The 26,052-nt window shown below is 41.6% G+C and overlaps 1 protein-coding gene across 2 annotated transcripts in view; it reads left to right on the top strand.

The window, feature by feature from the left end:
- DLC1 (DLC1 Rho GTPase activating protein) overlaps positions 1–26,052 on the top strand; it is a 366,209-nt gene that overhangs the window by 311,710 nt on the left and 28,447 nt on the right. Inside the window, exons 1-3 of one of the 2 annotated variants that reach the window (XM_075127890.1) lie at positions 3–337; positions 20,209–20,280; positions 23,008–23,089. In XM_075127890.1, the coding sequence (XP_074983991.1) occupies positions 23,084–23,089 (6 nt within the window). In that variant the 5' untranslated portion in view covers positions 3–337; positions 20,209–20,280; positions 23,008–23,083. Of the gene's footprint in view, positions 1–2; positions 338–20,208; positions 20,281–23,007; positions 23,090–26,052 lie in introns of those variants that run through there. The other variant, XM_048848188.2, reaches the window with a different exon arrangement.

Below are 26,052 nucleotides of genomic sequence, written 5' to 3' on the forward strand. Positions count from 1 at the left end.
AGGGGGGGCTTTTTCAAACTCATCGCAGAGCCGCCGCGGCAAGGCAGGAGCGGAGGTCCGCGGACCTCACCCGTCAGCAGCGCGCGGGGGCCAGGCGGCCCCAGCCAGCTCCCCGGGGAGCAGTGCGGGAGAGGGGGCGATGGCTGCGGGGCGTGCAGCTGCCAGCCTGCTCCGTGACGGGCTTGGAGCGTGAAGCAGGGGAAGGCGCTGGCCGGGATCCTGCGCGCCGCTGGGGAGATGCGCTGAGGTCCGCCCAAGAAGCCCGCTGGCCGCGTGTGCCGCCCTTTCGCCCGGCCCTTGATGTGCCAAGAGCCGCAGGAGACCATGATCCTGACACGTAAGCCCTGTCCCTGCGCGCCCGCAGCGCTGGCCCAGCTGTGAGATCCGCTCCCGCGCCGCTGGTCCGGCTGGCCTCTCTCTGCTGCCGATCGCTCGTGTTGAGCGTGGCTTACAGCCACGGCAGGCAGGCGTGGGAGCCGGATCCTGAACCCCTCTCTCTTGTGGGGGCCTGTCCTTGTGGCACTCTTTGGTCAGTCCCTCGCCTGTGGGCTTTCACAGCGCGACACCGAAAGCTCGTAGCTTTTCCTTGTGCCCCTCTAGAGAGAGAAAAAGCGAGCAGGGTTTAAGTTGCGATCGCTACAATGTGTTATGCTGGGGGGGAGCGTGAAAATGCCTTTCGTCCGGGCAGCGGGACTGGGTTGATGTCGGGTTGGGGGGTGGAGAGGGAGGGGAGGTTGCGTTCAAACGCATGGAAATTTCCCTTCTGCTGCGACAAGCCTGATCCGGCTTGAGAAGATCATCGATAGGCAGATGGGTTCCCTGCATGGGTGTGATTAGATCAGTGTCTCTTGCTCTTGTTGTGCTCGAGGAAGGGGCGCCTAGCAGAGCTGAAAGGGTGGGGAGGCTTGTCAGAGCAGACCTTTATCTTGGCACGTACACTAACTATTCACAATTCCCCGGTGTCTCCACTTCTCCCCCCTCCCCTTTTGCATTTTGGTACGCGTATTTCTTAATGAGCTAACTAAGATCCTGTGCATCCTTTCTGGCTTGCTTGAGATTCAAAATCAAGCTTCAGTGCTTTTAGTGTTGTTGGCTTTTACCTATCCAGTTTAGATTCCCTTTTTCCCTCAGTTATCTACTGAGTTAAAAAGTTTTTGGTGGTGGTGGTGTTTTTAATAGCCACTGGCAATACTTTCAAATCTCTTTCTAACTAGGAAAAATGTTTTTAAAACACAGAATATGTTCAGATGCTGGAAAGTCTCAACTAGCAGTTGACTTAGTTTGGAAATTTGTCTGTAAATGTTAACTTCTGTGGCTGGTGACATACCAGGGCAATAGCTAAGTTTGCAAAATGTAGGTTATTAAACTTATGAAAAATCTGGTGCTGGTTTGGACTAGCAAGACTGAGGGGCTTTTCTTGAAACATGCTTTTTATTAGATTGCTTAGAATTTGTGACTTTCAATTCCAAGTGAAAATGTCAGTTGTAATTCATAACTCATAAAGGAGCTTGTTGTAATTGAGCTGTGCCTGAGGTTTTTAAAGGGCACTACAGTTGAAATAGTTAAACCAGTCTTAAAAAAAAAAAAGTGCCCAGGAGAAGGAAGCATATAGTTTCTTTTGAAGTTCTCAATAATTAGTCTGATGGCTTCAAGGAGCCAGATGACTCCCTCCTGTGCGGTGGTGCCCAAGCCCATGATGTCATGACTGGAGCCTTTGATCTCTTTCAAGGAACACCCCTTCCCCCTCCCCCCCCCCGCAAGTAGTAAACAACCCCCTATATTTCTAGCACAAATAGAAAACAAATTCTTTTTGTTGTCAAGTTACATTTCAGTACTCCCCTCCTCTTTCTTGCAAATAGTAACCATTCACCAAAGACCCACTTCTACCATAATTGTAAAGCTGCTGAACAATGCGTTTCCATTAAGCTAATGAACATGGTACTACTACAAGTTAAAGTGCATTTACGATTAGTGTGACAAATCTCTTTTAACTCTATTCTTTTAAAGAAAATAAGTTTTACAATGCCACCTACATTTATGGCACTACATAAATAATTTTTAATATGCCAGAAGGTTTTGATTTCCACATCATATGGCAACAATTTTTTAAATGTGTGGGTCCATGGGCTGAGGGAATGCATCTTTATCTTAGCCATCAATTACAGATGCATTTTTGACATGAGTAAGTGTGACCTATTTGAATTCTCTGGCTTGATCAAGAAATTCCCAGCAGCAAAGCAGTGAGATACCAAGTGTCAGATTACATTTTTAATGCTGTTTTGTGGAGAACTAGAGGGAAGATAATAGCCAAACAGATTGCAGAACAGCCTCTGAATGTAAATCTATCAGCAGCTCGAAGTTTGACTAATTCAGCATCCATCTGGCCAGCAGGCTATTGCTGGTCCATAGCGTAGATAATTGGTATTAGGTTCCTCCATTAATTCAACCAGTTTGGTTTGCCATGTTGCCTTTCAGGTTGCAGCAGATGGTAGCAGTATCCTTTAAGTCACTTGACCTGCATTTCCAATAAAAGGAAAAAACTCGATGACAGATTAAAATATGGAGGAGTGGGATAGCCTGCTGTTTAGCAGATGGGCCCAGAGGTTATTTCAAGACTTGTCTGAGACATTGTTTAAGGTTAAGATTCATATATTCAGTTTAGGTTCTAAAATACATTATATGCAAAGAATATGTATCTATTGTTTAATCAGTGCTCCTGCTCTGATAGTTTACAATGAGTCAAAACAATTTGAGATCAGCTGCATTCAGTAACCTCTGGGAATCCCCAGACCTATATGACATGTAATAAAACAAGTTCTCTTTGCTCATTCTTCACCAATGGAATGTCTGAAAAATGCAGATACATTATATTGGTTTGTGCACGTAGAGAGTTCTAGTTCTCTTTGAGTGATACCAGCTGTCACTCAAATCATTTTCTAAGGAGTAGTTAAAAATATGGAAGGTGATCTCTTTTGTTTTATTTAGATCTTAAATCTCAAGGACATAACCAGAAGTTTTAGAATGTGCAGGGAGATATTTGAACAGTACATTGCATTGCAACAGAGAACCAGAGCTGAGGCTGGGTATGTTCTGTTCTCGGGCCTGGGGCCTTACCAGCAGAAGTTGAGTGCTTCTCCTCTGATAAACAGCACTGTAGCTGCCCCTACCGGATGATGGAATTATACTGGTGCTCACTATAGAAATCTAAAAGTACTTGCTTGCATACCAAGCATACTGACCCTCTTGAAAAAGGAAAAAGTGTGTACCACCAGTGTTTCTGTATACGAATCTGTAATGCTGTTAACCTACGTATATAACATGTTTTTGATACCCCGTAAGAGTGTTCTAGGGTGCTGATCTTCTCCAGTTGTACTTTGAGTTATGAGCAGGGAGGTTGGGGGAGAGTGATCATGCTTTTATTTTATTCTTCCTTTCAAGCAGCTATTTTTCATACTACAAGTAATTTTTAGCTTACATATTTATGCATTTTGTAAATATTTAAAGGTGGGGTTTGTGTGATGATTTTTTTTTCCTGCCCAAGAATACCATGATGTAGTGAGCTTCTTGGGGCCCCACCCTTTTTCCATTGAAGTCAGTTGGTGTTTTGCTATTGACTTCAATGGGAACAGGATGGGGCCCTTGGCCTGTAAAAGGAGATGGAGGAAAAGAGCCCCTATGTTGAACAGGATGGTCCAGTATTGTAAACAAGAGTTTCTCATGCTTAACTATCTTTCCTAGCAACAGGAAGAAGGAAATGAGGCTATGCAAAAGGACCCTGACAGGCTCCAGACAATACTAGCCCCACCCTAACATTCACACTATATGACCAGAAGACTTAGAAATAAAAATAACTTCAGATGTTTCCCCTTCCTCCCTGTGCATATTGCAGAAATATAGCCAAATCAAATGATCTACAGTTCACAAAGAGTACTGTTTTGTTGTCCAAGGACTGCACTGTGGTAAAGGGTAATAATATAGCCCTAAACGATAGTAACATCGTGATAGGGCATTACAGTAGGTTTTCTCTACAGACTGCTCCTTACAATTGTCATTGACAGACTAAATTTTCTTTCATTCTTTTTTAATTCTGACAATTTTTTAAAACTGAGTAGCTCTCAAGGATATAGGTAAGAAATTTGACAAAATCAGCAGGGCATTTCTGGAATTATTTCTTTGACCTGTTAAAGGGAAGATAAGCTTAGTCATAGTTGAGATGAACTGCAGAACTTGTAAGCTCTTGATCCAAGAAGCGACCATGAATGTCAAACCAACTAATCCCAGTAACGAGTTAGCAATTCCAGGCATATTTCTGACTTATCCGTGTGCTTTTGCAGGCTAAGGTAGACTGTAAATAATTCTGTGTGGTTCAAGATGTCAAAATGGTCTTGTTTATTTTTTACTCCAAGGCTGATGAATATAGAGGAATGTGAAGGCTGTTGCTTTTCCAACAGAGACTGACTGAATTAGTGGAGTGGGTTATGTTATTTAGGCCAAAGATCTGACCACAACTTTTAACTTGTTCTTTCACCCTCTAGTGAATACTATGTCTCCAATAAAATTGCTTCTGAGTCTGGAATAAGTTGCTATGATATATCTTTAGTCTTTTGCTGTTTGAGGAAAATCATAACCTGTGTTTCATTACTGATGAGATGCATGAATGGGCCACAGGACTTGAGCTTTGAAGTCTTGGTTCTTTTCCTGGTTCTGCTTGCTGTGGACCTCATGCTGACCTACCTTACCCTGCAAATATACCCAATGAAATCACTGTGACTACTTGTGAAATAAGGTACTGCTTGACACGCATATAAAAGTAGTTGAATCAGGTCCTGTATGACCATGAGCCAACTTACTTAAGTTCTCTGTCTCAGTTTCCCCATCTTAAAGTTGGGGATAGTGATATACACCTTTAAGAAGCACTTTAACATCTATGGGTGGGTAGAACTGTGTAAAGTACTAGGCATTATTATTTGTTATGAAGGATTGTTTCTTTCAAATAGTATACTAGCTCCAACAGAGGTGTATGTCAATCTTTTGAGAACGATAGTGGTGGGTGACATGGGATTATGACATTTTGTCCCAGAAATACATTCCACACTAGCCCATTTATGGCCAACGGGGAGATTATCAAAAGCACCCAAGGGATTTAGGTGGACTGCTTTTCCATTGACTTTCTCTGAGATTTGTTCACCTAAATAGCTTTGGTGCTTTTGAAAATCTCCCTCCAAATCCTCCTCTTTGCATACAGCTGAAGACCACACACAGAGGAGAGCACGCATAGAAGAGATCTGTTATAGAGTCTATAGTGGACACATATCTTCCCCCAGAGAGCTATTCCATGGAAACTGCTGCAGCTTCAGGGTTACATTCGTGGGGTTTTTTGTATGTCCTGTTATGTGAGGAAATAGCCGGTGTCACAGATGCAGGGGCTGTACGTCACCCCAAGCTCCCCATACACACTAAGAAACAAAGAGCCTGTGTAACCCACACACTTTCTGGGTGTGGTGTTCTGTCCCATCTAGTGGCACCGAGACCAATTAGAGAGAGTTAGCTAAGGCTGTAGAGCAGACTGATTTAAGAGACAGTTATCAGGTAGCCGTGTTAGTCTGTATCCACAAAAACAATAAGGAGTCCAGTGGCACCTTAAAGACTAACAGATTTATTTGAGCATAAGCTTTCATAGGCAAAAACCCCACTTCTTCAGAGACAGTTGGCTTTTAGCTCATGTGGTAGAGGCTCATGCTTTAAGTTCCAGAGGCCCCAGGTTCGATCCCGCCCACTGACAACCAGGGTCTGTCAGTGTTACACCTGCACTGGATGAAGTCCTCTTCTTCAGATGTGCCAAAATCTGCCTGTCCCCCTGCAACAGATCAATGTCTCCACTGCATTTAGGCCCTTCTGTAGTTCTTACTTGATACAAGGTTTGGCCTTTAATTTGGTAATATTAAGCAAGGTATTTTTCAAGAGGACTTTATTTGGCTCCATTGAAACTCATTATTATAACTCTCTCCATAACGTATCTGAAGTTTCTATTATTTCCTAAATACTTGCTCCAAGAAAAGCCAACTTATCGCCTGGCATGTTAAAAGTGCAATTACGGAAGTTACCTTATCTCAGCCTTGCAGTGCCTTCTGTGAGCAAGGCTGTCTTCCAGGAACTGCTCCTGAGTTTATCAGCCATGTCTAAAGGCTTTTATCCACAATAAAAATCTGTACTTTTATCTTTAACTTGTGTAATAGGAGCTTGTTTTTAGTCTTCAGATTAAATAGTGGAGCCCACTCTGATATCTGTTAAAGGAATGGCCTCTTAAAGGAGCAATTTTCATGGGAAGCAATCAAAACTATATAACTGCATTTTAAATATATATATGAAATGAATGTCTCTTGAAGGAAGAGACATTTTGGGTAATGGGAGTGGTTGTACCAAACACGAATTTAAAATACTGAAGCCCTAAAGTATGTATGGTTTAGGGCCCAGACCTTTCAAGGGTCCTGGATTTCACAGTATGCGCCATATTCATAGAATCATAGAATATCAGGGTTGGAAGGGACCCCTGAAGGTCATCTAGTCCAACCCCCTGCTCGAAGCAGGACCAATTCCCAGTTAAATCATCCCAGCCAGGGCTTTGTCAAGCCTGAACTTAAAAACCTCTAAGGAAGGGGATTCTACCACCTCCCTAGGTAACGCATTCCAGTGTTTCACCACCCTCTTAGTGAAAAAGTTTTTCCTAATATCCAATCTAAACCTCCCCCACTGCAACTTGAGACCATTACTCCTCGTTCTGTCATCTGCTACCATTGAGAACAGTCTAGAGCCATCCTCTTTGGAACCCCCTTTCAGGTAGTTGAAAGCCGCTATCAAATCCCCCCTCATTCTTCTCTTCTGCAGGCTAAACAATCCCAGCTCCCTCAGCCTCTCCTCATAAGTCATGTGTTCTAGACCCCTAATCATTTTTGTTGCCCTTCGCTGGACTCTCTCCAATTTATCCACATCCTTCTTGTAGTGTGGGGCCCAAAACTGGACACAGTACTCCAGATGAGGCCTCACCAATGTCGAATAGAGGGGAACGATCACGTCCCTTGATCTGCTCGCTATGCCCCTACTTATACATCCCAAAATACCATTGGCCTTCTTGGCAACAAGGGCACACTGCTGACTCATATCCAGCTTCTCGTCCACTGTCACCCCTAGGTCCTTTTCCGCAGAACTGCTGCCTAGCCATTCGGTCCCTAGTCTGTAGCGGTGCATTGGATTCAGGACCCTGCACTTATCCTTATTGAACCTCATCAGATTTCTTTTGGCCCAATCCTCCAATTTGTCTAGGTCCTTCTGTATCCTATCCCTCCCCTCCAGCATATCTACCACTCCTCCCAGTTTAGTATCATCAGAAATTTGCTGAGAGTGCAATCCACACCATCCTCCAGATCATTTATGAAGATATTGAACAAAACCGGCCCCAGGACCGACCCTTGGGGCACTCCACTTGATACCGGCTGCCAACTAGACATGGAGCCATTGATCACTACCCGTTGAGCCCGACAATCTAGCCAGCTTTCTACCCACCTTATAGTGCATTCATCCAGCCCATACTTCCTTAACTTGCTGACAAGAATACTGTGGGAGACCATGTTAAAAGCTTTGCTAAAGTCAAGAAACAATACATCCACTGCTTTCCGTTCATCCACAGAACCAGTAATCTCATCATAGAAGGCGATTAGATTAGTCAGGCATGACCTTCCCTTGGTGAATCCATGCTGGCTGTTCCTGATCACTTTCCTCTCATGCAAGTGCTTCAGGATTGATTCTTTGAGGACCTGCTCCATGATTTTTCCAGGGACTGAGGTGAGGCTGACTGGCCTGTAGTTCCCTGGATCCTCCTTCTTCCCTTTTTTAAAGATTGGCACTACATTAGCCTTTTTCCAGTCATCCGGGACTTCGCCACGAGTTTTCAAAGATAATGGCCAATGGCTCTGCAATCACAGCCGCCAATTCCTTCAGCACTCTCGGATGCAACTCGTCCGGCCCCATGGACTTGTGCACGTCCAGCTTTTCTAAATAGTCCCTAACCACCTCTATCTCCACAGAGGGCTGGCCATCTCTTCCCCATTTTGTGATGCCCAGCGCAGCAGTCTGGGAGCTGACCTTGTTAGTGAAAACAGAGGCAAAAAAAGCATTGAGTACATTAGCTTTTTCCACATCCTCTGTCACTAGGTTGCCTCCCTCATTCATTAAGGGGCCCACACTTTCCTTGGCTTTCTTCTTGTTGCCAACATACCTGAAGAAACCCTTCTTGTTACTCTTGACATCTCTTGCTAGCTGCAGCTCCAGGTGCGATTTGGCCCTCCTGATATCATTCCTACATGCCCGAGCAATATTTTTATACTCTTCCCTGGTCATATGTTCAACCTTCCACTTCTTGTAAGCTTCTTTTTTATGTTTAAGATCCACTAGGATTTCACCATTAAGCCAAGCTGGTCGCCTGCCATATTTACTATTCTTTCGACTCATCGGGATGGTTTGTCCCTGTAACCTCAACAGGGATTCCTTGAAATACAGCCAGCTCTCCTTTCCCCTTCAAGTTAGTCCGCCAGGGGATCCTGGCCATCCGTTCCCTGAGGGAGTCGAAGTCTGCTTTCCTGAAGTCCAGGGTCCGTATCCTGCTGCTTACCTTTCTTCCCTGCGTCAGGATCCTGAACTCAACCAACTCATGGTCACTGCCTCCCAGATTCCCATCCACTTTTGCTTCCCCCACTAATTCTACCCGGTTTGTGAGCAGCAGGTCAAGAAAAGCGCCCCCCCTAGTTGGCTCCTCTAGCACTTGCGCCAGGAAATTGTCCCCTACGCTTTCCAAAAACTTCCTGGATTGTCTATGCACCGCTGTATTGCTCTCCCAGCAGATATCAGGAAAATTAAAGTCACCCATGAGAATCAGGGCATGCGATCTAGTAGCTTCCGTGAGCTGCCGGAAGAAAGCCTCATCTACCTCATCCCCCTGGTCCGGTGGTCTATAGCAGACTCCCACCACTACATCACTCTTGTTGCACACACTTCTAAACTTAATCCAGAGACACTCAGGTTTTTCTACAGTTTCGTACCGGAGCTCTGAGCAGTCATACTGCTCCCTTACATACAGGGCTACTCCCCCACCTTTTCTGCCCTGCCTGTCCTTCCTGAACGGTTTATAACCATCCATGACAGTACTCCAGTCATGTGAGTTATCCCACCAAGTCTCTGTTATTCCAATCACGTCATAGTTCTTTGACATCACCAGGACCTCCAGTTCTCCCTGCTTGTTACCAAGGCTTTGTGCATTTGTATATAAGCACTTGAGATAACCTGTTGATCGCCCCTCATTCCCAGTATGAGGCAGGAGCCCTCCCCTCACAGACATTCCTGCCTGTGCTTCCTCCCGGTATCCCGCTTTCCCACTTACCTCAGGGCTTTGGTCTCCTTCCCCCGGTGAACCTAGTTTAAAGCCCTCCTCACTAAGTTAGCCAGCCTGCTGGCAAAGATGCTCTTCCCTCTCTTCGTAAGATGGAGCCCGTCTCTGCCCAGCACTCCTCCTTCATGGAACACCATCCCATGGTCAAAGAATCCAAAGCCTTCTCTCCGACACCACCTGCGTAGCCATTCGTTGACTTCCACGATTCGACGGTCCCTACCCAGGCCTTTTCCTTCCACGGGGAGGATGGACGAGAACACCACTTGCGCCTCCAACTCCTTTATTCCGGGTGAATCAGCCTCCCTGTCTTGCAGCACCACCAAGCCAAAAGAGTTACTGTCCAAATAGCCTTTGTTTTAGGGAGTGGTCATCCATCTGGGAGCCAGGAGGCCATAATTTCAAAGCTCATCTTTTCCATTGACAGGTGTTTATATTTCTTCAAAACCCTTATTATTGAGCATTTCTGTCAAAAGTGGAATAGAGACCAGATCCCTAATATGACAGAACTTAGTCTTGTCCACTCAGCCGTGCTGCTTTTCAGAATGAATGTGGCAAAAATGTGTATTTGGTTGGCCTGTCACAAAGCATTGCTCTAACCACTAGCCCACAAACTTCTAGATCCAGAAATGGAATCCTGATATCCACTGTCTCACAAACAGTTGTGTAAGCCATTGGCAAAGTGTGTATGTCACGTTCCCCTCTAGGGGCTAGTCCCCATTGAGAATAACAGTGTAACCAAAATGGAAGAGGTCTGTGCCTTAGATCTGAAAGGCCTGGCTTCAAATTCTGATGATCATGTATGTGTGGGGAAAAGTAGTATGTGACTACGTAGTTAAAGATTGTGTGGTAATGCATGACTAGGATTATTTATTTATATTGTAGTGGCACCTACAGGCCCAGTTTGGGGGTTGGGGCCCCACTATGCTAGTCCATGTACACTCATAGAATAGCCCATGTATTGGCAAGGCTGAAGACAGGTGTAGTGAGACCTGACTAGCTAGCGATCAGATGCTTCTCTTCTGAGTCACCATTGTGACAGTTGAAATCATCTGGGGGCTGCTTTCAGTGGTCTCTAGATCTGAAATCTTGATCTTTGACGCAGGCATTCTCAGTGGAGGCTCTGTGGCTGTGGGACTTGTTCACTCTTGCTTTTCCCCCCTAGAGCCTGAGTTTGGTTGCTGGCCTTTTGCTAGCAGAACAAGTTCTTGGTTTGGCCTTGGCCTTGGCCTAGACTATGCAGGCTTATGGATCTTGTATGTTGGGATTTTTGGCGGGGGCGGGGGGAGTGGCTGCTGTTGCTGCCTTTGGGGGCAGTTCTGTTGATGTTCGTCTTTCAGTGTATGTCCAGATGCCATAGTAAGCGGGCACTTTTGTGGGAGTGGAGAACAGGGATGAGGATTACTACTCCCTCCAGCCATTTGTTCTTCTCCACTTCCACTCCAAGGTCCTTTGAGAAGGATTGGATGTTTCTCACTCTGGAACCTGCCAGCATGGCTCCTTTGGGTGGCCACGCACAAAAGGCGACCGTCTGCTTTTCCTCCTTAATAATACTTTGCATGCCATCACCCTATGCCAGTGGTAGGCAACCTGCGGCCTGTCAGGGTAATTCGCTGGTGGGCCACGAGACAGTGTTTACATTGACCGTCCGCAAGCATGGCCGCCCGCAACTCCCAGTGGCCGCGGTTCGCCGTTCGTGGCCAATGGGAGCTGTGGGAAACAGTGCAGGCTGGTCGCCGCTTCCCACAGCTCCCATTGGCTGGGAACGGCAAACCTCTGCCACTGGGAGCTGCAGGCAATCAATGTAAACACTGTCTCGTGGCCCACCAGCGGATTACCCTGATGGGCCGCAGGTTGCCCACCACTGCCCTATCCTATCATTCAACCAATAATCAGGCCAGATAAAAATTGAAGTGTCCAAATTTTTTTCCATACCTTTTCTCACATGGATGCTCATTGGATAGCTTATGTCCCCACATCTTAAGCCCTTCCTTAAAATCTCTGAGAGAACCTCTTTAGCACATGAACACAATAGTTTATTGTAAAGGAAACATACAGATTGTAATAGTCCCTTCTAAACAAACTTGTTAATTTTTTTTTTTTTTACAAAGTTAAAGTGTACATCAGATTACACTGTATTTTAACTTGTTTTCATGCCCTCTTTGTAAGAAGGGAGGGATGTACACTGTTAATGTGGCCAACATGCAATAAATATTTGTGAATCGCTGATGTTCCTGGTGTACAACTACACTTGTGAGTTGTGGTGTGTGTTGACGGTGTCTCCAGGAGAATAAAATGGGCTTTTCTGGCTTCTTCACTGCTAATAAATCTGTGTTGAATTAGGGATTAGGCAGAGGAGACATATTCATGCTTGCAGGCTTTGTTCATAATCTTTATAAAGAGAAACAATATGTACAGGTGAGTGGTCTGTATCCTTCAGTGAGTAGTGCCAAAATACCAGCAGTGATATTATTTCTCTTCCCCCACCCCTCCCGCCACCCTTTCCAATCTATTAAAAGTAAACCAAGTACACATCAGTTTGCCCCATTGACAAATTTGAAAGTAAAGTGATCGCTTTTGGCAATACCAGGTTGATTAGTTTTATCCAGATGTGGGAAGATCACATAAACCACTAAAAGCTTGATTGTTCCCAGTCATGATAGAACATAAGGCGATTTCTTACCTTTATCCCCTTGTACTTCTGAAAACAAGGATTGCTCTAGGCTAACACCTGATCCAAAGCCCTTTTGAAGTGATGGAAAGACTGATTTCAGTGGGCTTTGGATCAGGTCTTAAATGAAACTGAAACGTTTTATATCAAAATCAGTTTCCTTTTCTTTACTAATCCACATCCTTTAAAAAAAGAGAGAGAGAGATTGGCCTGAAAAACATTTGAAATAATTTTATATACCAAGGACTGTGGAAAAGAGAATTTTGAGCATGAGTTAATCAGCGTTTGATGCATGAGGTCAATATTATATTTCATGTGTTGCGTGCTCTCATCAATATGCTATAAAAGCTATTATTATTTATCTTCCTATAATTTTTAGGAAAAAGTAAATGGAGCTAAGAAACAGAGATGGGTTAATGAATTTGGAAACTAATGTTAAAATTTGGCTGTCATCATTATGCAAGTAAGTAAACTTTAAAGCAGCAGCTATAGAAATGAGCTGCTCGCTCTGACTCTGAATAAGTAGTGGGGGCTGGTATCTTTATAAAAAGTTCTGTTTAAAAATTGTACTCAGGCTTTCAGAGAAAGCATCAATATCGGATCCCAAAAGAGGATCCTAAAAATCTGATTCCTTTCATTCTACTTTCTTCTCCTTCTGTTACCACAATGAATTCCACACATTTTCTGTTGCTTCTCCAAATGTGGTGTGGTTTATACATAACATGAACAGCATAGTTAGAGCCTTGCGACAGGGTTCCAAATATCTCCATAACTTGAAAATCCCCTCCAGTGCTTGACACAAAGCCAGTCAATAACACAGGGAGAGTGTTTTTCAGTTGTCATCAGCTCATCGAGAAATACTTGAGTGGGTTTTTTTCCTCCTCCTTCTACGGCTTTTATTATTAGAAAGCAGCATGTTTGTTTGAAAACCCCAGGCATTGCTAATCTGAGGAAGGGAAAGGAGGTGGTGCCACACATCTTCCCTTTCAAAGACCTTACACATTTTTTTTTTTTCCAAAATGTTTGGCAAGAAATATCGTGAAAATCAAAGAAATCTGTACAGGCATCTTTTAGTTTGACTTGACTATTGAAACATGCAGAGTTAAATAGAGATTGACACACACCCCTGGTGAATGTAGATCAAAATAGGTTGAAGCAAAGTGAAATTCGAGGGTGTATTAAAATAGTCATTTTGCAAAAATTTCTTGTGTGTTTTTGAAGATACAGAAGAGGGAGGAAACCTCCAGAAAGGCTGTATTTTTAGCTTTTCTTCAGACCCTGCAAATTGAACACAAGGGCCAAATTCATCCAATGTCAGTGGCATTAACCAGGGGTGAATTTGGCCCATAATGTGTTTAAAAGTTATCAGTAGTGTACACCTGCAATAAAAGGGACACGGTATAATTAAGTTTAACTCTAATGTCCTATCACTGTTATAATAAGAATGGATTAACGCTAGTAAAATCAACCTTTGAGCAAGAACCTTTGTCAGGCTTTTCAGAATTAAGTATTTTTTGTTTGACTGTCCATTGAATTTTTTAACAGATTTCAACATTTATATTAAGATGATTTATGATAAAATACTGATTTTTCATTATACATTTTGGGTTTATTTATTTTTTTAAACTGACACTTGCCAAAAAACAATGTTGCTTTCTTGGAAGGTATACAGCGCTGAGTTAATAATTCCTCTGCTGCGTTCATACTAAGGAGTAAGTTAATAGTAGTTTTGAGAACTTTATCTGAGGTTATGAAAGAGAATTTGTGGATGTGGTGATCCTGGCCTGAAAGGTAAGTTTAGAATGGAAATCACCGGTTGAGTTATAATGGTCTGATCAAACCTGATGTTGGATCTGTGATATAACTTCATAATATTTGGCAGGAATGTAATTCAAATAAACAGAAAAATGTTTGCTTCCCAAATTGCACTGGGGTGGTTGTTTTGCATCTTAAGGGGGACAGGCATTAACATGGGACATCTTCTGCCAGGGTACGAGCCACTGCAACTCCTCTGAAAAGTAACAGGTCAGAACTTCTTGAATAGTTCAAGACACTAGTTTGGTATTGACCAGAAACTTTCCCAAACTGTGCCAAAAATTAAGATGCTAACCATTTTAATGGGAGAACTGTGAGGAGCAGAATCCTTTTGTGCTGCATCCATGCAATATAAATCTAGTACCTTAGAGAATTTGATGTATTGAAGTAATTGTGACATCAGTTCTAGTATCTGACATCATGAGGCATCACGGGGGATTCAGTTTTGGTTAACGTACATCTTTGCATAGGTCTCTCGTGGTAGCTAGTCCATGAAGGTTATTTTGTTAACTATTTTGCAAAAAATATTTTTTGGGCAGGAAAGTGAGTCTAAATTAGAACTATTAGTCTGCTCGTGGATTAAGGAAAGAGTAAGTAGATTTTTTTCCCCACAGCCTCCCCAAGTATCTGTGTGCTAGGGTTGTTCCAGGCTCTGATCTTCAGCAGCGAAACCAAGCTTTTGGTGAGATCCACTGATATTAAACAGCGGTGATTCTGTTCTACCTCATAGCAGTTCTGTAAAACCAACCACCTTGATGCAGCCAAAAGGAGTGATAAGCAGAGCTTCACTGATGTTTAGAGGAGAGAATAAGATCATAAGGGTGTCTTGAGTTCAAGCCAGGGGAAACCATCTGCTTGGAATAATTGCTTACATTCTGTTTGGTGCTTAAAGAGAGCTCATTTATGTCTTTCTGTAAGTGTATGAGGTTTGCACCTTGTTGCATGGGGCTGCAAAAGTACCAGTGTGTAAACCTTTGGCAGAAGTTCATGGATTCATGGGAATTATAAAAACCTGCAAACCATTTACAAGTTTTGGATAGATCAAAATACTCTTTCCTGTGTTCAAAATAGATGGTAACTGCTGTGAATTTTCCTGTTAAAAAGAAATTAACTTCTGAATCAGGCTACACACAGTTTTGATTTTTATAATCTGGTACCAACAAAGCGAAGTCTTGAGACCTCTTGAGCATTCCATTTTGAAATCTCAGTGTCAAATTATGTGATAATTAAGGGATTTTGCCCTGATGCTTTAGCATTGCAAACTCTCCTCTTCAGGAATCAAGACATTGCAAAGTTATATAAAATGAAGGGAGGGTTAAGAATTCCTGTTTGTACGTACTGCTTGGAGGAGGACAGGGTCATCTTAACACCCCAGGAAATGTGTAAATGTGGCCTAATGATTCCCAGCTCCACACAAAAGGAACTCCTAACCTTAATTTAAAGATATTGGTCTGCTTTGTGAAACAGACTAAAAAATAAAACTGTTTCCAATAAAAATTTCCTGTTTTCCCCTTAACACATTTGCCTGCTGTTTCTTGATAGAAAGCCCAAGAATAAAGACTTCATTGTGTTTCCTTTTTATTTTTTGTTTCTAAAATAATTTCTTGTGTATTGGGAAATTTTTAAAAATGTTTTTCTCACCAAAAGCTTTCCATTGCTTAAAGAGAAGTAGCACAGGGCAGATTCTGTCTGAAGGGCCACATATAAGTTCACATTTCTTGCCTTGTGAAAAGACTGAATTTTGTAGTCTAAAATAATGGGTTTTTTTATTGATATGAGCATTTGAACCTATTGCTAGTAGCAGACTACTTACTTTTAAAAGGAAATGGCGCATCCTTGAGACACGGACAGTTGTAGGAGCTCCACTTGTCTGTCAGACTGTAAACCAGTGGTGGGCAACCTGCATGTGGCTCATCAGGGTAATCTGATTGTGGGACATTTTGTGAGGGCTTTTATATACAAGTGTCACTAAAGCAGATTGGCAGATGGTTTCAAATCATTTGTGTAAGTTCCCTCCTTGCCTGTGTCCCCCCTGAAGTCCCTTTCCTAATTAAGGTAGCCCTCATCAACGATATGCTCAGAAATCCATTTATAACCAGGGCTCTGGCCTATAACCTGGATTTTCTGGGCTCAGGTAAAGATGTAGAAGCAGGGGCCCAGGTGTCCCTCTGCCTTCAGCAGCTGCCTCCAGACAGCAGCTGCCATCAGCATCATCCCAGTGGCCGTTCCCATCAGCTCCTTCCTTTCCTTTTGTCTCTGTGGCCCAGCACCCAGACAGACACTGATGCACCCATCCACACTTACTCTGACAAGCACTCATACGGACTCACTTTTCACCTCCAGCTGGGTATGAGCCCAGGGCAGCTGGGATGCCTAGAGCCTCAGTGATGATCATTCTGACAGAGAGGAGAAACTGTTCTGGGCATGGACTTTAGTTGTCCTCAGCCCAGGACAAAATACCCTGGCTGTCCCACACTGATTTTTTTTAACTAAAGCCTTTTATTTTCCCGTAAGGCTCGCACTTCATTTGTGGCAGGAATGGCTGCTATCCATCTATTTATTCATTATTCTGTAAAACAACAAGCTTTGCAACGCAGTGAAAATGATCTGTTATCAGCAGTTTAATAAGCTGTTTGTTCAGCACAAACTAGATGCTGGATTCTCATACTGTAAAACCTGGTATTTAAATCTCTTTGAATAGACGTTCATGTTCTATATTGCTTGTCATCCTCTAGCTGATAGAGCCTAGCTATGCTGAAGTGGGGACAGATGCCTCCTAAGCCACCTTTCTATTCCTCTGAACCTGGGCCAATTGTAATGAAAGAGTCCCAGACGTTACTTAGAGCATTCTAAGGGCAGATCTAAGTTCTGCCTGCTGGAGCTGTCCGATAGGAACCACTCACTCTGTCAGCCAAGGATCTGCTGGCATACTGTTCACTCAGCTTCACTGCCTACATGCTCCTCCCTGACCTGCTCTTTGCAGAATGGTAGGAGTAGGTGTCATAGAGCCAGCTACTCCACGACCTCAGAGGAATTCCTGGTTTCCTTTTTAGGGCAGCTTTCCAGCTGATTTGCAGTGCAAAACAGTTGGAAAGGGGCCAAGGGTCCATAGTTTCCCAGAATGCTTTGAGATAGATTTGGGATAGCACAGAGTCTGTGGGTTTAACGAATGCTGCCATTAAACATTTGGTCGTATCTCACATCCATCATCGACTATTGTAACCTGTTTGATTTAGAGGCACTCGGGTGCTGTATATCAGCTCTTCTGCTGTTGTGGAAAAACCAAGAATAACTAATTAGAGGCCAGATTTTGCAGGGCTTTGGAGTGGAGACTGGAGCTGGAGCACAGAGCAGCTCCGGAGCAGTGGAGCTGCAGGTTTTTGCCTGGAGCTGGAGCGGAGCCGGATCACAGCTCCAAAACCCCAAGAAAGGTATTTAGGTGTTGCTGCCCTCAGTGCTGCAACACCTACCTGATTTAGGAGTCTAAATTTAATTTTCAAGAGTGATTTTAGGCACTGAGGAACCAAAATTCCATTGACCGGAATTGACAGAACATGGTTTAGCTTTCTTAATGCCTAAATACCTTTTGAAAAATGAGATTTAGGCTCCCAAATCAGTTAGATGTTGCAATACTGAGCTCTGTAGTGCCTAAATTATCTTTTAAAAATCTGAATCCTAGGCTTTTAACTCCCATTGATCCTTTTGTAAATTCTACTATGTGCCTATCTACATCTGTGGGCACCTAAATACCTTTAAAATCCTGGCCAATTCTGTAGCTTTTAATCATGCAAAACTTCCATTGAATCCAATGAATACTGCAGGATCTAACCTATGAAAATGAGAAATACTGCAACCACTGGGTTTTTGAAATATTTTCAAGAATTTATTTCAGATTAATAATTTAATATGTCATTGCATCGGAACCTCTTTTCTATGAGGCCATTAATATTTTGTTGTTGCCTTTCATGCCCTTAGCAAGACCAGTCTCGAAATAACTTTGTGTGGGATTTCTCTCAGCATCCTTTCACGTACCACTGGACTCTGCCTAAATTAAAATCCAGCACTGAGTAAAGCCCCAAGTTTCTTATGCTTTATAGTTGGAAATGAAGTAATTTTTTTTCTTATTGAATAGCTGGGTGGATGTGGCTTCACATGCTTGTTCTCATGTGGTCCCTTAATCCGAAGATGAAACAAACACAAGTTGCACAAATACTTGCCTGGCTTTGTTAGTGAGCAGGGATTTCTTACTGTTTGTTTATCTATCTTGAATGTTGTGCTCTGGCTCTCCTTAGTGTCTTGATTTGGATGTGCATCTTAGCAGAGCAGCAGTATACTATGTTCAGCAAAACAGAAAGCTCTTACTTTTTAATTCTGCAATATATCTGGAAGCTCAGAGTAAGTGAAATTGTTTTGGAAACCCAAAAGAGTCTCACGATTTCTTTTGACTTTGTGTGCGCATCTTTAGGAATATTTTATAATGTGTGCCAAAAGCATACTATGATTTTAAGTATGCAAGTGAAGCATTGTTTTAAGTCCACTGCTACCAGACCTATGTGCTGTAACTCGTATTCTGAAGCAACTGTATTAAACTCCTGGCATGTACTGATAGCAATGGTATCTAGTCAAAGTAGGTGGCAAAATTGTCTAGTCACTTGTGTCTAATTAAGCCTTTTTGTTCTGGCTCATCAAGAAGTCCTGAATGTAGTCAAGGCTGGATAAACATTAAGAATTTCTGATTGCTCACCACCTGTTTGATCAAGTAAAATGTTAAAGAGCCAAACACATTACATGTATTGGAACGGCTCTGGAACAGTACAGGACTGGACAGTAACAGAGGAGTTAGTTTATTTTCGCTTCCCCCTCTCACACCAATAAGTTTCAAATTCTTATTTCTGTATTAGCTATTATTGTCAAAAACTAAAGCAAAGACAGTGCTTCTGTGTACCCTATTAGGTTTGCAGTGCGTATATGCAGAGCTTAAAAAGGCAAGTGATCCCCACACATTATCTTCAACATCAAAGCAATTGGGTTTGATTTTTTTCCCCCACTTGCCCAACTTAATCAATTTGAGATTAATCTCTTTTAATAAAAATGGACCAGAAACTTGAAGCCCCTGATAAGAGAAAATGCTTCAGTAAATCACCACTATTCACTGAATTTTTAAGTTTGGTTTTCTGGTTAACCAAATTTAGTAAGAATCCTGCCCTTTGATTCTTTTGTTAACAAGCTGCGACAGTTTGCTATGGAGTGTATGAATTACCAATACTGTTCTTTTAGTTCTCATTATGGACCATTACCTCCTAGATATGATCAATTCTAAGCAAGATACTAAAATATTACCCAATTTATCATTTTCCTGAGCGTTTAGAAGAGCAAAACTAGATTCAGATTCTCCTGTCAATTGAAAGAGAGCTCTTCTAGCTCCATACAGTTCTGATTAATCCATAACCGATGCTCTTCTAGAGCTGAACTTAACATCCATTACATTCTTCTGGCTTGTGACCTATTGAAACATTAACTTCTCTATTTCTTCTGGGATAAAGAACCCAAATTAATTAGGTATATTGACATGCTTGACAAGAAAATAGAACCCTTAATCAGTATATACATTTCCTTTCTCCCAGTGTCATGTGCATATTTGTGAATTATTTCATTTTGAAGAGTACTGGTATTTTCAGGTGGAGGGAGAATAATTTGCTTACAAACAGTGTAATTCGTAAATGGCTTGGATACCTCCAGTGCTGCTCAGTTTTAACTGAGTAGTAAATATAAGCTTGAGTGAGCTGCAACACAATGTGTCAGTTGTTCTTAGGCTTTTGGTCTATCAGTATTATCTACATGATGTTAAAGCACAGGGTATTATAAGCTTTATTAGGTATTTCTGACTAGAGAGAATAGCTGTGCCAAGGGATTACACGACTTATTGAATTAATGCTGTTCACGTTGACTGCACCCTGGTTTCTCTGGTTTTAACAAAACCTGCACAGCATAGTCCATAATACCAACAGCATTCATCTGTTTTATTTAAATATTGGCATTGAGCACCTTGTAAATATGAGATGAGTATTAATGTAGTTCCAATATCTAAGTTGAGTTTGGTCACAAAAGGAAAGGCAAATCAAACATGAAACAACAAAGCCTGGAGAATGATAAGCTATATTTCAGCTAGGATTTTGCTGAATATTTACATGCTCATTTTGTAACCATAGCAAAGGAAATTTTACAAAATAACTTTTTGCTTTGCAAATGACTAACCAGAGGATGTTTTGCTCCTCTTCTCTTCCAGAAATTGAGGCTAAGGAAGCGTGTGATTGGCTACGAGCAGCAGGGTTCCCACAGTATGCTCAGCTTTACGAAGGTAAGTAGCGGAGTTGATTTTTCTATGTCATCAATTTACGAGAGCTTTACTGTTTAGACAGGATAATTAATTTCTAAATGTAGTGTCAAATATGGAACTAGAGTGGAGTGTGAAGAATTGAAGCGCTATCAGATCCTGTACTGTGCTGGTATCTACCATCCACCACATGCAAACACACAAATTGGTGAGTTTATACCAAAACCTACAAAGACACTCCGACATGGTGGCAGTTTTAAATAGTTTCACTTCATAGATCTTTAGTTTAATGCAGGGATTCCCAAAGTTTTTCTTAGCCAGATTTTAATGACACTCATGGACCCCTCCCCTTCCCATTTGTGATCTCATAATATGCCTATGGCATTTATAGCAATTAATTACTGACCATGTAAGAATTAATGACCATGTAAGAAAGTTTGTCATTCATTTTTGGCACCGCTGATGCTATTTTAGCAGCTGCAAATAAGAAGGGGTAATCAACACTCTACCCAGCAAGTGCTCCACTGACCATAGTTTTGCAACCTCTGGTCTAGAGGACTGAACAGGACTGAGATCCGAGTACACTTGACCTCTTGTCCCAACTCTGATACTAATTTACATGGGTGGGGGGAGACCTCTCTACCCCTGTTTCAGAGTTGGGGGAAACTGAGGCAAATACTTCAGAGCTCAGTGAGGATTAGTTAATGGGCCAAATTAAACAAACTTCAATATGCAGAAGTATTATACTATTTGTGTTCGTGGGGATTCACCTCAGGGCAGGAGATGTCTCCACCACTGTCCTTCATGGGTGGACAGCTTTTGGAACCCAGTCCTTCACTGCAGTAGCGTCCATAGCTTCTGTGCCTAACCCTTCATGCACACACAGTGCCCATTGAATCTGTTCAACAGTGGATCCACCAGTCCAATCCCACTTCTTACCAGCAGCTGTAGCCAGAGAAGACCCTCTGGTGGAGCCACTGCCAGGAAAAAGAGAGAGAACTGAGAACCTATGTCAGTATGTAAGCACCTGGGCTCCTCATGGATGGTCCTTGCTTCCTGTGTGTTTTCTGGCATGAGTTGGTTTTGGGGGACAGGGTTCATTCTGTGGGGTTGAGAGAGTGCACGCATGCACACGCACACTAATTTAAAGATAAAACCCTGAGGAGATTTTTCAATTCCCAAGACTCTCAATGCCAGTATGTTTGAGGGAGGGATTACTCTAGGTCACCGCTTCTTCAAAGTCCTTACTCCAGCAAAACTCTGACTTCACTGGCAGTTTTGTCTAATAAGCACCTCAGGATTTGGCTTAGCGTTTTTAAGCTACGTCTGGTTTTCACTAAAATGCAAAGTCTGTTTTTAAAAAGATGCAGTGAAAGTCCTTGGTTTTGTCTGGTTTTTGTTTATAAAAGTTATTTGCATCCTAGCAAAGTTATGAAGCACTGTCATAGCTGCCTCTTCTTATTCATAAAACCAAATCCCCAGCTGTTAGTTTTAACACTGTATATAGACAATCCACTATTTACAGAGAATAATGGTAGGAAATTGAAGCCAGTGCTAAACTGGCCCTCTTGAAAAATGATCCATTTGAGCTTTAATTTGCAGCTGCATTGGCAATGTGAGAAAATAATAGCAGTCGCAAAGACAGCGGTTGGCAATTTTTTTGTTTGCCTGTTTAGAAATGAAATTTCCTTCTATTATGTTTCCTCTCTTTTGGTGCTGACACGGTGCGAAGAACATACTTTCTTGGGACGTGTGCTTAGGGACTGTAGATTCAATACTGTCAAAATCCAGGGGGCAGGGATTTACATTTGGAAAGTTTGGATTCTTAGGCAACTTAGTGCTTTTGAGGGTCATTTTGATCATGCTTTATTGTTATGCAGAATCTCTAGGAAATTGTTTGTACACAAAATTGCTTATCCTTATTCTACAAAATCTGTGTGGTCAGAAAGGCAATACAGCTGCAGCAGTAGCTTTAGCCCCTGTTCATACATTACTTGAATACTCAGAACTTTCAGTGGCTTCAGTGGGAATTTTGGCTGTGCAAGGAATCCAGGATCAGGACTTGTGACATTCAGGAATCTGTGGAGGACAGTAAATAATATTTGGGTGCTGTTTCAGAGCTGTAGTAAATTTCCAGCACACTGCCAACATTGTTTCCTCCTCCTTGCTCTTCCAAAGTGTTTATCTAAACAATCTTTTAGGGAATGAAAACAGCATAGGGCTCTTAGCAGTTTGTTTTTTTTTAATTTCAGTTCCTATCTTCTTAATGTCGTAACAGTGACAGACTATTAAATTGCTTGATTAAAAGCCAGAGATTTTGAGTTTGATTGTTTTCCAGAGATTTTGATTTTGATGACCTTTTGCTTTAATGTGAGGTATACAAGCTTGATCAAAGTGCTAATATTTGTTTTAAACTAGGCTAGCTTGACTCAATTGCAGCTTTTGACGACAGGCAGATGGCTGCATTCAGCTTGTTGCTGCCTCTCTTTCCTTGTTTCATCTGTGCTTTGCTCAATATTTTTTCCGTGACGTACGTGAACTTCTATCAGTTATCAGAGCTACATGCAAAAGTTTCTACACGAGGAGTAAATATCTTTCTGGCATTTGAAATGGTAAGACATGCAATTTATCTTGGAGGAGCTGGTTGCCTGCATCTTAGTGAGCTGACTCTGAGACAGCTGGCTGCTTTGAAATGAGTAAATTTTGGGAAAAAGGTTCTTTTTGATTGTCCATCTCTCTTGTTTCTTTCAGATCTCCTTTTTCCCATTGACATCACTTTAGTCAAGCGAGAGCATGACTTTCTGGACAGAGATGCCATTGAGGCCTTATGCAGGTAAGTGGAATATATTGTTTTGCAAGAAAGCACTTTATGTGGGATAAGAATAACCTCAACTGAATCATTTACTAATTAATAATCTCTTTGAGGACTTTTGTTATCCAGTAGCCATGGCCAGAATATCTTAATTTAAAAAAGTCATATAAATATGTTTGGGTTTTTTATTTTAAAGAAAAGTGCTAAAAAGCAACTAGTGGCCATCTTCATGATAAATATTTCCCAGTCTTTTTAATTCCTTGTTTGATTTGACTACCTCTTCTTGAATTATTAAGCCACAGCAGAATCAGAACTATGCTGGCTAAAACTGTGTTTAAACAGGGTTGTTGCTAACATCGCTGTATCATGGTGTCCATCCCAAATGTGAACAGGGATGATTTTCTGAGAACTGTGCTACTGCTAATCACAGACAGATTGCTAATCCCTTACTCACATTGGTGAGCAGTTACTTACACAAGTAGTCCTACTAAACTCGGCTTGACCACTCATGCAAGTAACTGATCACCAGAATGAGTAAAGCATTAGCAATTCTGCCTTAAGTATTCTAGACTACAAAGCCAACCACCCTGTTACAACGTCTTAGTCTGACACAGTTAAAAACCAATTTGTGGTGTTTAGTTGTTGCTTGCAATTACTAGAATTGGGAGCACTGGCTGTTCGGAGTCTGAAAGAACAGGAAGGAGGGGGGAGGAGTTGAAGAGGCTGAGGGAGAGCTACTGAGGGTGCAGCAGCAGCTTGGAAAAGAGGTTTCCACTTTAAAAAAAATAAAGTCCTGTTGAAGTTTGTTAGTACTTTGCCTGGCTACTACAACACAATTCCATTCTCCAGTGTAAGATTTCACTTTCTTGCATTGGGGTAGCGCCCGATCACTCATCTTTCATATCTGCCTCGAGCTAAATAAAAGTAAGTCTGGTAATTTTTTCTACTCCTGCCTTTCACTACTGCAGCTTTCCAGCATTCTAGTCAAATGAACACTGTAGGCCAATACGTGCATATGTCATCAGCCTCTACAGAGTTAAAACCAAGTCCTGAAGAGAAGTTTGTAACTTTGGTGCAATTCTATGCTGTCCTTCCAGCACAGGGGAGAGAAAAAGGCACCAGCTAGAATAGAAAGTACTTCAGAAATATCTAAAATGATTTAAGCTGAGACACAGAAAAGGAAAATTAAGTTCATTTCACATTCATTGAGGATAGATAATGTCATGAAAGTGAAAAGTTCACACACAGTATGCAATATACTGCATTTCAAATGCTCATTTATATGCTCTGTAACCCGTCAGGCCATTTAACAGAAAGCACAGTGATGTGGTTTTTAAAAAAAAAAAAAAAAAAAAAAAATTCCCAGAAATATAGTCTTTCCTTGCCAGGAAAAAAAAATGTAGCCAAACCAATGTATTTTGAATTCAACACTCTCTTGCTTAAGTATTATCTTAACCTGGATTTTTTTATTTATTTATTTATGTGGGGGGCAGGAAAGCGTTTCTCTCTCTCACTGAATGAAAGTAAGACTATTTTCTGTATTAAGCTATGACATTCCCTGCTCATGTGATCCGTAAAGTTTTAGGTTCTGCTTTTGTAGCCTTCTACCTTAAGGATAAGTTACAAGTCTTCAGGAAATGGAATCTGACAAAACAGCCTTCTGATCACAAAACCAACTCAAGAAGACTTATTTTTTTTTGCAAAAGTATCCACTGTTTTATATGGCTGTTTGTTGTAAAATATCTAATTTGCTTTAGTCTTCAAAATATAATATACAATATAATTTGCTTATTAGCCTAATGGGATTACTATATACAACAGTGAAACCAAGGACAGAGTTTTTGAAGGCTATAACATGGTTTTGAAGCCATTGTGATTGATCTGGCAGTATTGTACAAATGAAGAAAGTTTTTGATTTAAGTTTAAAATTTTGGGGGACATATTCAGACTCTACTAACCATGAAATAAAACCAAATAACTCCATGGAACAACTCTGAAATCAGAATTTGGCTACATATCCTTTATAAATATTGCCCCATATTAATAGGTTATCAAATTCTGTATTCCTTTAGGGTTCCATCATACACTCTTGGTTAAATTTTGTTAAGTCAATTAAATATCTTTGGCTAGACTACCTCTAGCTAATGTGGTTTGGAATTAATGTGCTATATTTCTTCATGCTTTTTGCATTTATTTTGACTGATGTTAAAGACACTTTGTAAACATTATAATTAATTTAGGAAAGGGCTTACAGCTGTTGTCACAGAGCTATAAATCTGTCACTAGATCTTGGCTGAAAATCTTGGTAGTTGGGAATTCTCTTGCATTTTTAGCACAATGTTCAGTTAACACCCAAATGCAGTTGACAGTAACAAAGTAATGGAAGGTGTGCGTGTGTAAGACTTCCTGTGCCCTGGGCTGAGAATATAACTCTCCATGTCAACTGATGTGCTACTAGCAATCCTTGTTATCTTCTTATGCTTATTGCAAAACATTTTACAGAGAAATTAAATCAGAACATACATTTTGAAAACACGTACAGTAGAAGTGATCAGAATTATACGTCATTTAATGCAGCATTTCAAATAACTCTCTTACCCAAAGAACAGGGACACACAATTTAATAAACAGCAATTTATAATGTGAGCAGGGAAAACCACCAGCAAAACTTTAATCACAGACTGATTGTATAAATATTATTCCCTATTGAAAACTATAACATGAAGAGAAGTCAAGGAGTGTAGTGCTAAATGTTTGCTGGAAAACTTTTGGTAAACACTTCACTCTGAAATATATAATACTTGCCTTACTTCAAAGGGAGGCATTATTATTTGTATACACTAAAGATTAGTGATTTACAGCTGGGTATGAAGAAAAGGCCCCGCCCCCATATAGTTTACAATCTAAGGGCCCCATCCTGCACAAATTTAGTGGGATCTGCAGGTGCTAAGCACCTCTGAAAATCAGGCCATCGAATTAGTTGC

Source organism: Caretta caretta, chromosome 4, assembly GCF_965140235.1.
Source record: "Caretta caretta isolate rCarCar2 chromosome 4, rCarCar1.hap1, whole genome shotgun sequence".
NCBI lineage: Eukaryota > Metazoa > Chordata > Testudines > Cheloniidae > Caretta > Caretta caretta.